Source organism: Mauremys mutica, chromosome 17, assembly GCF_020497125.1.
Source record: "Mauremys mutica isolate MM-2020 ecotype Southern chromosome 17, ASM2049712v1, whole genome shotgun sequence".
Lineage (NCBI taxonomy): Eukaryota > Metazoa > Chordata > Testudines > Geoemydidae > Mauremys > Mauremys mutica.
The window spans coordinates 28,452,148-28,466,045 of NC_059088.1; the positions used below are offsets into that span (position 1 = coordinate 28,452,148).

Genomic DNA, 13,898 nt, shown 5'->3' on the forward strand with positions numbered 1-13,898 from the left:
AGAAGAATATCAAGTTAGACAGTAACAAGGACCCAAATGTTCCCTCTTCAGGACATGAGCCAATCGCCAACTGCAGGTGCAAAGCAGACGCCTCCCAGGGAAATGCAGGCAGGGGAATTGCTGCCTGGCAGGCAATTACAAAATTTTGAAACATGGTTTAATCTCAAATGGGGATGAAGAGTCAAAATCTCAGAATTTTGGCAGAGCTCCCCCCCCCCAAATATTTTGTTTTATTTCTAGAAACAGACAGTTCTGTAATTTCTCACTAAAACTGATCAATGTGTTTCATGGGACTAGATTTGAATCAGCGTTTTCTGAAGGAAAAACGATTCCCGTGGAAATGTTTCTGCCAACTAGAGGGGCCGTGACACATTCCAGGGGGCTCTGCTGCCGCGTGAGAGCTGATCTCCCTCGCCCTCTCTGGGGCACCACCCCACCTCAAATGCAACGCACCAGCCTCATAAAAAGTTATAAATCATTCCTTTCTTTATTAAACATAGCTTGCAAGTGATAAATATTACAAAGTTTTTTTTAATCCTTTCTCCAAAAATTAGCTTATTTTTAACCAGTCACTGCATAATCGCTTGGCAGTATTTAAACAGCTTTTTTTTTTTTAAAACCAGATTTCAAAACACAATGCAAAAAAAACTTAAAATTGTGCAAAAGGCCTGGTTTCCCCCCACCTCTCGGTTAGCTAGGCTGCAGGTGTGAGGCTGGGACCCGTTCGCTTTGCCATGCTGTACCCCTTGCTATCCACCCCGACTTCTCCCTCCCCTCCGAGCTCGGAGGGCATCCCTCAGTGCGGATGTGCAGTCAGGACCAGGGCAGAGCACGGCACCAGTGCCTTTGGGGGAAGGAGGCCTCTGCTGAGAAGTCAGATCCAGCAGCACCCGTCCAGGGACGTCGGGCACTCAAGCCGGCGACTCCAGGCCCAGAGCAGCCAGACTGGAAGCAGCTATGGAACGGAGTTTGCGGAAGTGGGGAGCGATTCTGTGTGCCCAGTCTGAGCTGCCTTAAAGGGGCCTGGCCTTCCAGGAAGGGCTGCCCGAAAAGCCAGGCCCAGCTGGGCCTCTGCGATCACCTGTGAAGATTTGGGCTACACTTGGTGGCGGGAAGGGACGTGACAACACCTGGGCAGATCTGCTGAGAGGTGCGCCGGTTCCTGCTCTGAAGTGCTATGCTAACGGGGAGCCTCTCGCTCCCGCTCCTGAGCAAAGCTTTACCGCCTTGCCCTCGGTTTGCTCATCAGAGCTAGCCACGGCCGGGTGGAGCGAGCTGGATTCCAGCCTGGCTGCAGAACTCAGCCTCCTGCTCGGTTTCAGCCATGCCAACTGGGCGCAGACACAGCGAGAACACGCTGGAGGAGGAGGGCGACGACCGGCTCCCAGCTCCCCAACAAGTTTAGCAAGAGTCACTGATCTGGAGTCTTTCCAGAGCAGAGCTGCACGTGCTGGTGACAGAGTGCAAACAGCTGCTGCACACAGAAGTCTGCAAAATGCACTGGAATTGCCTCTGTCCTCTCTAGAGCCCCCTGGTGCAGCCCGTCCCTACCACAGCCCCCCAAGGGAACGGGGTCTGCCCTGGAGCTGCTTAGCCCGTTTCTGAGCCAGCCAGTCCCTCCGTCAGTGCAGCCTCTTGGCCACATCATAGCTGGAGCGGCTGGGGGTGTTCGTGGGAGGGAAAGCACGGAAGAGACACACACACACCCTTCTCCACCCCCAGAAGAGAGGGGGCTGTAGCTTCCCACCCCACCCAGTCCCCTCCCGTCATGCACAGACAGCTGGGGAAGCCTTGGCTGCTGGTACCAGGAGCCACCCTGGAAGGGGATCAGTCCCTGGGTGCTCTGGTGCGGTTGATCCCTGGGCCCCCGCTCCAGCTGCCAACAGCGGGATGCTCGCAGGGAAGCAGGTGGGTGCATGTGATGACATGGAAGGCTCCAGAGGAGCCAGGAACTGGCAGGCAGGGGTGAGAGGGACTGGAGAGGACAAGTCATTACCCAGCCCCAGGGAGCAGAGACCCCACACCATGGGCCCCCCTGTGGCCAGGCCGAGGGGAACGCTAGGGCAGACCTAGCGCGATGCTGCTCACCCCACGGGGCTTTGAGAACAGGTGCAAATGCTGAGAAGGTTTTTCCAGCAGGTCAAAGGGTGGGCAAGCAGGTTCTGAGCCTGGGCTGGTCAGAGCAGGACCCGCCAGGCTGCGTCCACAGGAAGGCACCCAGCTGGGGTGAATGGGGGTCTCCAGGCGGGATCAGTTGCAGGGGGTGGAGGTGCTGGCTGGCTTAGACTCGGGTGCCACTGAGGGAGGCGGTGACGAGAAGCCAGGCTCCAAAGGACTCCGGATCTCGCAGATGCACACAGGAAGAGTCTGGCCAGGCATTGGTAAGACACTCAGAACCCAGTGCCAGCACCTTTATTTCGGACCAACAACTGCTTCCGCTGTCCCTCCACGGGAGGGGCCAACGGCCACAGGAATCCTGGGGCAGCCGTGCTGAGAGCAGCCAGTCAGTACTGGAGACCACTCATCTCAAGCTCTCTGGATTGTCATAGCTGCTGGAAACAGACGTTCCCCCCATTCCCAGCAGCCGGTCTGAGAAGCTCTGTACCATTTCATCCTGGATCCTGCCTGTTTTGGACTCTGCTCAGCGCCTGCATGGGCTCTGGCTGGCAGAACATGAAGGAAGCCGCACACCGCAGGTTGTTATAGATGTATATTGTATATATGCCAATGCAATAATAAAAACAGTGCAAATACAATTACAGTTCATAATACTTGTCCCCACCCCGGTCCCACTCCCCAAGATCCGGATGCTCCCCACGGGAATGCACCACCACTGCTGGTTAGAGAGACATCATGAGCTGTAAACCTAACGCTGGGGGAAGAAACTTCCTGCCTCCACTGCACTAGGGGGTGCTGGTAACTTGTAGGGTCCTTCTTTGTGTGTGTGAAAGGCACAGATTTGGGAGGTGGCGATTGCCACCAGTGCATTTCTGCAGGCTAGCAGTTCCCGCCCGGACAAGAGCGCCAGCCCCTGGGATCTTTGCCCTCTGCAGCTGTCTGACTTTGCTTCCCTAACCCACCCGCCGGAAACCACCCCTTTTGCACGTTTCAGGTCATACACAAAAGGTCACACTACAAAAGGACGTAACAACTTTCACAATATCCATGGCGAGGCTGTTTTTTTTTTGTTTGTTTGTTTTGTTTTCTACACAATGTACAATTGTTTTTAATGTGTCAAGAAATAGCTTATATACACGAATGAGTCCTTGTTATAACATTTCGGCAGCAATATCATAAGCTAATTAAGATCTTGTTGGGGTGGGTGAGTGGAGATGGGTGAGGGTTAGAGAAGAAAGGGGGAGGGATGGGTTATGCCTTTGGAGGAACAAAAAATAAAACCCCACTAAGCGTTCACAAGCAGCTCTACATCTAGCTGTAAAAGAAAAGCTAACCGAAGCGGGGAAAAAAATCCCTATTTCTGTATCTAAAAAAAGAGACAATTTTCTACCGTACATCACATCCATAAAGGGGGAGGGGCACTTTACCAGGGATTGGGGGTGGTCGCGCGCTGTGGTCAAGACAAAAAAAATTTAAACCTGTGCAGCTCACAGACAAAGCAAGCGTCTTAATTCCCCTTCGACACAGAGATCAGGAGGCAGAGTGAGGTGTCAAATACTGCAATGAACCAAACTGCTGGCTGTAGAGTCGGACACTCCACCACCCCCAGCGGCAGTGCAAGGGTCTAGGCACCAGAACCTCACTGGGGATTTAACAAGACGAAGCCAGGGAGATTCCCCAGTGGAGGGGGTGAGGTGCCCAGGGCAGCAGGAGTGAAGGATGGGCTCTGACGACTGGGGGATGGAAACGAAGCAGTTGCCGTTTTGGTGCTCCCAGGTTTACCAACATGACCTGACACCTGCCGACTGCTGTGCAGTGAACCCAGCCCAGGGCCCAGAGGGAGCATTTGCTCTGTGCTTTCTAGCTCGGGGTACCCCTCTGCGAAGTGTGGGAAGAACCCGCTGTTGCAGGAAGTGTTTACAGAACCAAGGAACAAAACCCAGAGATGAGGTTCAGCCCCCCAGGCCTGCTGGAGATGAGAATTTCTGTTTCACGTGAACAGCTGGGGCTGCACGCAGGGAGAGAGCCCCTTAGCACCACAGAACCCATCGATGTGCGGACACACACTTCCAGGACAAGCGTCAGGGGAGAGGGGGGATTCATGAGTGATTTTACAATTCAGCAACCCATCGGCAGGAGTGTGGGACCACGGAGAGGGGGAAAACAGCTGCGGGCCAAGTAATACGACTGGCTCCCGTCGCTGGCTGGGTCTTGAGAACAGCTCTCGGATGACATCTGCCAAAGGGAAGGAGCGATTCAAGGCTACAGCCGGCCACAGATGGGCCAGCAGGGTCTGAGCAGGCCCCACCTATCCCAATAAAGCCACTGTGCACCTCCAGCACTCGATGGACACCCAGCAGCCCACACAACACCCCTGTGAGGCAGGGAAGCATCACCTCCAATCTACAGCTGGGGAAAGAGAAAGGTGAAGTGACTTACCCAAGGCCACAGAACTGGGAGTAGAACTGGGGAGTTCCTGGCTCCCGGACCCATGCTCGGACCATGCTGCCTGCCACAGACGCAGGTCAGCCTTCACTGCACTGGGTCAGACAGGGTGATCTGCGAGGCCCGGGCTGCAGGATGGAAATAAATCTATAAGCAAGCGACAGGGAAGTTTTCTTTCACCAACCACTGCATTAATCAAGCTGGGGTGGGTGGGTGGGTGGGGGACCCTGATCCCCTTCCCAAGAAATTTCACTTAGCACCATTATTGTTAACTTGCTGTCTGACAATTAACTAGTGCACCAGGCCCCAGCCGCAAGGACTCGTTAAGTATTGCACATTTTTAATTTTCATCTCAACCAATCTGCTTGGGCCACCTCGTACCTCTCGGTAACGCCCACTGGGGGAGATGGGGGCAGGGGCTCTATGTCGAGAGCGGGGCACGAAGAACGGGCCGATCATTTCTTGGGTTTATCAAAGTGCTTCCCTCTAAGCACAGCAGGTTGATACGGAGAATCAACGTCCCAGTGCCGCGCCAGCTACAACAGTGAACCACAAAACAAAAGAAAAAGAAAAAAGCTGCTGCGCATTCCACTAGGTTCCAAAAAATCCTTTCGCCTCTGGGGGGCCCGGCCACACATCCACGCCCCTAGGTATTAAGTGCTCACTGAATCGAGGGAGTGGGGTGCACCGAAGCAGAGACAGGGAAAGGGGCTGTTGTACCAGCACGTGCCCCCCCACCTTGAGATGATGGGGTGAGGGAGAGGAGACGTCTGCTCAGGAATGGGAGCAGGTAGGGAGGGCCTAGTTCTTGCACTGATACAGACCCTCCTCTCCAAAGACAGGGACATGCGTGCGGTGCCTCTTGGGGAGAAATCCTGCTGGCTTTCAAGGGAACAGCCTCAGACCTCCTTCCTCAGTCACTCGGCAGCTCTCCGTTCAGACTATGGCAGTTCAGGTATTGCAGCCACAGCTACCAACCAGAGAGTGGCGACGCAGCACGGGGGCATGCTGGAGAGAAGGGCGCCTCTTCCCAAACAGCAGGTACTGCTGGGCACCCCAACAATGAAACTCCATGCGAGTGGCGACTTAGCACTTCATTGCACAATTCATGTTCCATCAGGAAACGCCTTCCAAGGAGGGCAGGGGTCCCCCTCAGAAGCAGCAAATCAAGCATATTCGCTTGGTTTTGTAACAGTTTGGCCAAGGAGGTTCCCCCCTGCATTTACATAATTCAATCAACAGCAAGTGGGAAGGCTCCGCACCAGGGTCCTGCTCCCCCGAGTGCAGTTCTGCTGGGCCTCTTTCCGGGGTACTGGCGAGGAGCTGGCGCCCTCTGCTGCCAGGAGACGGTTCTGCTCTTTCCGGGTTCAGGTGCGGGGCCTCTGGGCGCGAGGGTAAGTGCAAATAGAGCGATCCGCGGACGAGGACTCAGCTTGCTCTTGCTTTGGGTTTGCTAACTCAATCCAATCCATGCGCCCTGCAATGCTTCCTGCTCGGCCGCTGGGACGCGTACAGCTTCCTGGGGTCGAGAACAGGGAGCTGCTCTGGAGAGCACAACGGCAGGGGATTCAAAAGGCCTGAGGCCCCTGTGCCCTTTGGCAGTTCATCACAGTCCCTTAGAGAACTTCAACTTCTACACAGGGAGCATCAGAATTACTGGGAGACGGAAACACACACACTAGGCAGCATCACAGGTCCGCTCCTGGGGCGCACGCCCCAGCCATTTCCGCTGCACTGCATTATGGGGGCTGGTAGCACAACTGATGGGATTCCCTGGCACAACTCGCCAGCCCCGCCATCCCTTGCACTGCACTGTCAAGCACAGAGATCTGCATCCAGCCACACGTGCTGCAAGTGGCAGGTGCACTGCACTGAAACACAGCTCCTTCCTTCACACCCTGGGCTGCCGTCCTCCAGGGAGACATCATGCTCCATTAACGTCTGCATGTGGCCAAGCTGTTATGGACCAACCCCTCAGCGAGATTCAATTGGACGCATCCACAGAACCTCTGTCCCTTACCTCTTTTGGTGAGCAACTCAAAGAACGCAAGTCCTAATTCGCCCTAGTAAGTGCATAGAACAGCTGTCCAAACGCCAGCACCCTGCCGCCTCTCCCCCCTCCTCCCCTCCAGTCAGCACTGACCACCCTTTACAGATGGTCACTTGGAGCAGAGTGGATGCTCTTAAAAAAAATCTCTGGAAAGGAAAAAAGTTTAACCCTCCATTTAGCAGAGGAAAAAATAAAACAATTAAAAATTCTATGCTTTGTCATTACAAAAAATAGCATCAAACGAGCATGAACACATGTCTAGTGCTGATTTCAAGCAGACAATTGTCCTGACCTTGGGCAAGGGGAATGACCTCACTGCTATAGAAAACCAAAGAGAAGAGTTAGGTTGGGAAAGGACAGGTCGCTGAAGTTCTGAAATGTTTTTGTGTCTGTTTCCCGTGTATGGTAGGCACCAGTACAGGCACTGCATGCGACAGAAGTGGGGAGGGGGGGAAGGGTCAATAGGCGTTATTTCTGTCCGCTGATGGACTGCGATATAGACCGTGGGGGGATCATATCTAAAAGGTATTCCCGCTGCCGGTCTGCCAAGCTCGATGCTTTGTGGCCTCCGATCCCAGCATTCAGGTATGCAATGTTAACACCTAGAGGGGAGAGAAAAGCAAGTGGGGACAATTACTCCTGTAACGAAGTGACACACCCAAACCCACCCTGCCCCACAGAGCGCAGAGGGGGCCAGCTTAACAGAACTCGCATCATCGGCTCTTACTGCCACTCCCTGTAAGAGAAGACTCCACCCCCCATCCCTGCAGCACAGGTCTGTCCCCTACACGAGCCAGCATCCTGCCAAGCCACGAGGTTTCCATGCCGTCCTTTGGGAGCATGCACCAAGTCAGGAGCACGTGTGTGCCGGGAATAAATGAAGGTTCTACAAGGTCTCTATTGTCCTTGACTGATAATCATTACACTCAACAGTAATTAGTACAACTGACCCCTATTTGTTTTAAAGGCCATTTGGTTACAGAATCAATGAAAACACAGGCCCAGCCTTATAATACAAAGCCACTGTCCCAGAAGGACACACGCGCCGTGATCAGCTCTCTCGTGTGTCAGAGGACTGAGCAGCCAGCCAGGCAATAGCAGCACTTGTGCAGGGTCTTCAACTCCATGCACTTGACAGACATTAACCTGTCCTCCCACCGACCCTCAGGTCAGGAGGATTATCTGTTTTAGAGATGGAGGAACTAGAAGTGCCCCCGGAGCAGGTCCCCGTCAGCACAGAGTTCCTGCACTCAGGCCACTGGCCGCGCTTGGAGGAGCGGACTTCCAGCCATCAACAACGTGGTTAAGGTTCTTAGTCTAGTCTGCAGCCCGGCCTCCCTTCCCATTCCGCAGGCCAATGCTTGACATTACCTGGCATACCAAGGAGACCACCCGCAACAGACAGCTGGGGCGCCTGCGCGAAGTTGGACAGCATCGAGCGGGCAGAGGTGGGGATGCCACGCTGCAGAGTGCTCTGGGGCTGTGCAGCCTGCGGGCAGAGAGAACCAACAAGTGGAAAGTGAGCAGGACACAAGCACCCCACCTCTTCCAGGAGCAGCACCAGTGAAAGAGCCAGGGCCATAATCCACACCCACTAACAGAGATCCTGACCCAAAACCCAGCTCCAGTCTGGGGAAGTCAGGCAGCTTTGGTTTCACTAGGCAGGGACAGGTGACCTATTCAGAGCTCCCATCTCTGTTGGAATAAAAGACAGGAAGGTCCCAGACCAGTGTCAGAGCAAAACGGTGACCAACCTTGACAGGTCACTGATTGTCTGGCAGCGGGTGCGAGTGGGAACAGCAAGTGAGCAGCAGTCAGACAAGGGACTGCTCTCTGCCTTCGTCCCCGTCTTGAAAACCCAACGTTTGCCAATGATTGATTCCAGGCCTTGGGCAGCCTTACCAGGCTGGGAGCTCACTCCGTTGCCTGCTCCCTCTGCTGGCTGATCTGGGACTGACAAGGGGGTTATACGCCTTCCTGGCACTTGGCACTGAGGTGCCAGGGGAGCACCGCAGGGCAGGCAGCAGAGGGAGACCAAGCAGCTCAAAGCTGTCCCCATCACCTCTGCCACCCAGCCTCAGGATCACTGCAGTGCCTCCGACTACTGCAGCGTGTGGACGGGGGAAGAACGACAAAGGGATGGTAATACGGAGAGGGAAAGGGCTCACAAAGCACCGGGGATGGATGAGAAATGGCCCCCCAGCGTTACAAAGAGCTGCTTGGAGGCGACAGGATAAGTCTCTCAAGGCTGGTCTGACACAGCAGTGCAGAGACTCAGCGCCCCAGTTGCATGGGCCCTGGCTCTGGCCATCAGGACGATGCATTCCACCAACTGAAAGGGCCAACCCCTCCCCACCATGGCCCCCCAGAGGCTGGCGGGCTGCTGCAGCTGCTCACCTGGCGGAGTGTGTGGTGCCTCATGATGGTCTCCTGTTTGCTGACACTGGACACGGCAGGAGCTGCAGTGGGAGATAAGGCTGCCTGCTGCTGTAGCCTCTGCTCAATTTCCTGCAGGAAGCAGAGGCATTTTAGAGCAACACACAAGGGGTCAATTTAGGAGCATTTACCCCACTGGCGATTTTCAGTGATACGCAGGAACCTTATGGGCAGCAAGGTCAGTGTATAGCAGAGAGAGTCCCAATTAAATCTGCTGCCTATGCTGGGGGGCCGGGGAGGCAGCCTTGGGATCCTTCTGCCCTTAGAGCAAGAGGAGCGCAAGCTGCACGTGATTTGGTTACTGAGCAGCCCTCGCTGACTCTCCCCTTCCTCCCAGTGCTCCCAACACCCCTCTGCCTGAATTGTTGCCCAGGGTCTGATGTTTGCTGGAGATTGTAAACTGTCCATCTAGGTCTGGAAAACGCCTTGTGCAACAACAGCGACACACAAGGGCAGCTGATCAGCTCTGCCCAGAGCAAAGGGCGTCCCAGTTTAGTCTGGGGTGTGGCTTGCCAGACGGGTGAGAGCTGACCATACTGGCACTAGAGAGGGGATCTTAACCTACACCCCCCAGTCCTGAACCAGGACAAACAGGTGCTAGCCGGAGTCCTTGCAAAGGAGGTGGATTGCAAGGGCCAGGTGGGGAGAGCAGCAGCGTCAGGGGATGTTCCCAGTATTCCCACCCCACACAGGCTGAGTCACAGATAAACCATCCCGGTGGATCTCGGCAGCCCTGAGGGTGTGGGGGTCAGTGCTGCCCCCTGGACTTTACCGGAGCTTTTCAAAGTGGGCCCGATTGCCACTGGCCTCCACAGGAGGCGGGACAGCTCCTGCCCTCAGGGAGAGTGACTGAAGGCTGCAGCTCAGGAGTAGCTGGCCGTTCCTCCCCCGCCCGCAAGCCGGGCCACAGGCCGCTTCCGCTTCCTGCATGGACCTCAGTTGGCTGAAGTCTGTTCACCTGACCCAAGTGATAAGGGAGGGAGGAGAACCCAGTTAGAGTCTCCCTGACATTAGGGCAGCTCCTCCCCCTGCCCTTGTTCTCAGCTCCTGCTGCTAAGCTCTAACCCCCACGCTATGGTCACCATCCCTCCGAAAAGGGAGTCGGCAGGACTTCGTTCAGAGCCGCCCAGCTCTGCTCCCCACTGAGCTGCTCTGGGGGGAGCAGAGCTTCTCAGCAATGGTGGCAGCAGCTAAGTACACTGCACCTATAATGCTCCCAGCCACAAGCGGAGGGACGAGTCCAACTCCAGGCCCCCACGTTCCTTCGGAATCACTCCTGTGGCCCGGCAGGGGCTCAAAACACTCTGCAAACACCAAGTGTGGAGGTAGGCAAATGTCCCCATGTGACAGCTAGGCAAACAGGCATGGAGCGGTTAGGTGACTTCTCCAGTATTACAGGAAGGCTGGGGCATAACTAGGAACAGAAGCCAGTAGCCCTGACTCCCAGTTCCCAGCCCACTCTGCCTCCCACTGCTAGTGTGGCAAATGAGTTCTCAAGCCATCGGGAGAAGGTACAGAAAGGAAAAGGAGTAACGGAGCTCAGGAAATACTCCATTCACTGCAGGAGAGGGTATTTTTAGATACCTAGCACTGGCTGCTTTTTTTTTTTTAAAACGAAGTACTGCACTGAAACAGGGCACCCCTCAAGGAACTGACCCATAGCAAGGCTGCGCGGAGGAAAGGGAACAGATTGCCTCTGCACACACTGCAAACCCATGCATTGCCAGGGAACGGAGAAGCCGAGATTGGAAGCAAGACTAGAGCTGGAGGATGCCTGGGTCTCCAGCAGGGTGGGCTGGAACTTGCCTGCTCCTGCTGCAGTGCTTTCACGAAGGCGTTCTTCAGCCGGTTGGTGTGCTCTGCTTTCAGCGCCTTCTTCTGATTGGAGGTCATGCACTGCTCGCACAGGATCTTCCCGTTCTTCTCCTGCTTCCAGTGCGGGGTGAAGTCAGTGCGGCACTGAGCACAGACAAAGGGCTCCATGCGCAGGAGGGAAGCGCAGCCTTTGCCTAGACGCCACCAAGAACAGGGGTTAATGGGGTGGCACAGACACTCCCAACCTCCCCCACAATCATGGAGACAGAACCAGCCTGCACCCTTCGCTTTGTTAGGAGAACCTGGGTCAATGTAAGTAAGGGGCACTCAGCACGTGGCAGCATTCCCAAAGAGTAACTTTGGATGGGAGCAGACCGGGCTTTGCCATAAGATATGCTCAGGGCGAACATGAGCATGGGTCCTCCCTGGGCAGCTATGCATGAGATTCCAGTCTTCTCTCACTCCCAGCCTCTAGGGAACTGCAACATCAGGAGGCTCTCAGGTAGGGGGCTGCCCAGGCACTGCCCACAAGGATGGAAGCTGCCAGTGGCCAGGTTCCAAACAGGGCAGACACTGACATCTGCTGAGCTCCACTGGAGTTCGGCAGGACAAAACCCAGCAAATGGATGATTTTAAAGAGACCTCATCTAGAACCTGGAATTCCCTCATGCAAACAACTCCACTCTGCAGAGTAACCGCTGGTCCAGTGCATCCCTGTTCCAAGCCAGTTACCCTACAGACAGTATCTGCTCCCGCTCTCCAGATACAGATTGTATCTTGCCTAAGAACGCTGCAGAGGGATTTACATAACAGAGTTCTTACAACTCTGCTTCTGGCTACTCTTCCTGTTCCCATGGTAACAGACAGAGCACTGAAATCAGGGTGAGGTGCTTTTAAAACAATTATTTCAAAGGAAGGTGCTTTAAAAGACAGGCTGTTGGTGGAGATTCAAAGTCCATTTCCATGGGAATGGCAACAGCGGGCCAGACACAGGAGCCCTGCACAATTCCAGTGCCAGAGAAGAGGGACTCGTGCCGTTTTGCATCTGAACTCCAGAGGTTTGTTTTGTGAGTTTTTCCAGGTAAAGGGGTGGGGGGAGGATTCTTTAAAAAGTCTCCCCTTTACCCCCCACCCAAGGATAGCGTGAAGGGGGCGAAGCTGAGCAGGGACCGGTTCAATGCTTGCTAGCCAATCGGCAGTCTGCTTTCTCGAGGACCACTAATCCTCCTGAGACAGGCAGCCAAGCACGGCTTGTTTTGCAGATCGAAAGCTGGAGGTGGAGAGGTGAAGCGACAGAGCCAGACTCCCATTCTTTAAGCCAAGGATCTCAGCACTAGGCAAAGGGAAGTATGACCCCATTTTACAGGAGGGGAAAACAGAGGGAAAGTGACTAGGCCAAAGCTACCAATCTAGGAATAGAACCCAGGCATCCTGACCTCAGGTCTAGCCACCGCTGTCTTTGTAGCAGTCATGTTGCTCACCCGGCTTGTAACTCACCTTGACTGTCAATAACACTCTGTACCACCTCCTCCAGCCCCACCATGTAGATGAACTCGCTGTTGGCTGCGCTGGGCAGGAAGTGAAGCAAGGGCGCTGGCGGTTTCGGGGGTGGAATCTCCAGCAGCGTTTTTTCCAGTTGCTTGCGCAGGGCAAGCTTGGCAGCTGCCTGGGAATTGGCAGCATCATTCAGAGCACTGGGGCTGGGAAGTGGGGACGACACCCTGTTCACAGTCCCGGGCTGGATATGAGAGGCAAGGTTCATGTAGATGGCTGAAGAGGTCGTACGCTGGCAAGGAACAGAAGAACTTGACTGCTGGAGAGGGAAAAGAGAGCGTTAGGGTGGGCACCCGATGGCCAAGCAAAGAAAGGACAGTGCAACTTGACTCTCTCTAGGGGGACTTGCGAGCACACTGTACTATGGCTCCGGGTAGCCTGCTGAAGCCAGGTACAGCTCAGTGTTAGAGACTGAAGTCACTACAACAGAAAGCCAGGGGCCAGGAGTGACCTGGGCCTCTGCCATTAACTAATCAGACACATCACAATGCCCCAAGAGACATCTCTGGAGGATTAAATCTGCATCAAAAATACTCTTCTGCAAGATCCTACAGCCAGCTTAAGGAGCCACAAACTCAAGCCCTGCACTCGGGCGCCTGCGCCACCCTCATCTGAAGTGTAGGCAGCACGACGTGCTGTGACTCGCTCGCTGGCACCATTGCTCGCTGTCAAGTGGTGCTCCTCCACCTTTTGCCTCACTGATCGGGCATGAGCCCAAGCACGACCACCACTGCCAGATGGTGTCCCTCTCCTCCCACACAGGTGTGCAGAATACACCAGCTACCCCCTATTCCATCCCCAGCAGCTGTCTTCTGTATCCTCCATTTGGTCAGGTTCTCAGCCCTTGATTCCTTTGGCACACGATAGTCACAAAGCACCTCACACAACCCTCTGCTGACTGCAGATACAGTATTCAGAACCACTTCCTGCAAGAGGCCAGATCCACATGTGCAACCAAAGTGCGCTTAGAGGCCGTGGCTGCCCGTCTTCCCCATTTCATATGGCTGAACATTGCAATATGGGCAAACAGAAGACTGTCCCAACCAGTAATAGAATATATATTTGGTTCTTCAAAAGAGTTAATTTCCCAAAGCTGCAGAAAATTATGAATTAAACTGATTGGAGGAAAAATTTAGACATCCAGTTCTGCTATTCAATTTTCAAAAGAAGGTTGAAGATTGAAGAGGGTGCAGAAAAGGACACATTATTCAAGAACTAGAGAAAATGCCTCGATGAGAAACTGAAAGAGCTCAAATTGTTAGGCTTATCAAATGATTGAGTGGTGACTTGATAACAGTATCTAGAGACCTTCCTGGGGAGAAAACACTGGGTAATAAAGTGCTCTTTAATTTAGCGGAGAAAGGCAGAACAAGAACCAATGACTGGAAGCTGAAATTAGACAATTAGAAATTAGGCACAAATTTTTAACAGGGTGATTAATCACTGCATAAACCATTAAGGGAAGTGGTGTATTCTCCAC

The 13,898-nt window shown here is 54.2% G+C and overlaps 1 protein-coding gene across 5 annotated transcripts in view; it reads right to left on the reverse strand.

Annotated features, from left to right (window-relative positions):
• GATAD2B (GATA zinc finger domain containing 2B) overlaps window positions 1-13,898 on the reverse strand; it is a 54,777-nt gene that overhangs the window by 949 nt on the left and 39,930 nt on the right. For 2 of the 5 annotated variants that reach the window (XM_044990938.1, XM_044990939.1), the window contains 5 exons: window positions 12,362-12,677; window positions 10,856-11,058; window positions 9,011-9,121; window positions 7,985-8,102; window positions 617-7,215 (listed from right to left, as the gene is read on the reverse strand). In XM_044990938.1, the coding sequence (XP_044846873.1) occupies window positions 7,082-7,215; window positions 7,985-8,102; window positions 9,011-9,121; window positions 10,856-11,058; window positions 12,362-12,677 (882 nt within the window). In that variant the 3' untranslated portion in view covers window positions 617-7,081. Of the gene's footprint in view, window positions 1-616; window positions 7,216-7,984; window positions 8,103-9,010; window positions 9,122-10,855; window positions 11,059-12,361; window positions 12,678-13,898 lie in introns of those variants that run through there. The other 3 variants (XM_044990934.1, XM_044990935.1, XM_044990936.1) reach the window with 3 other exon arrangements.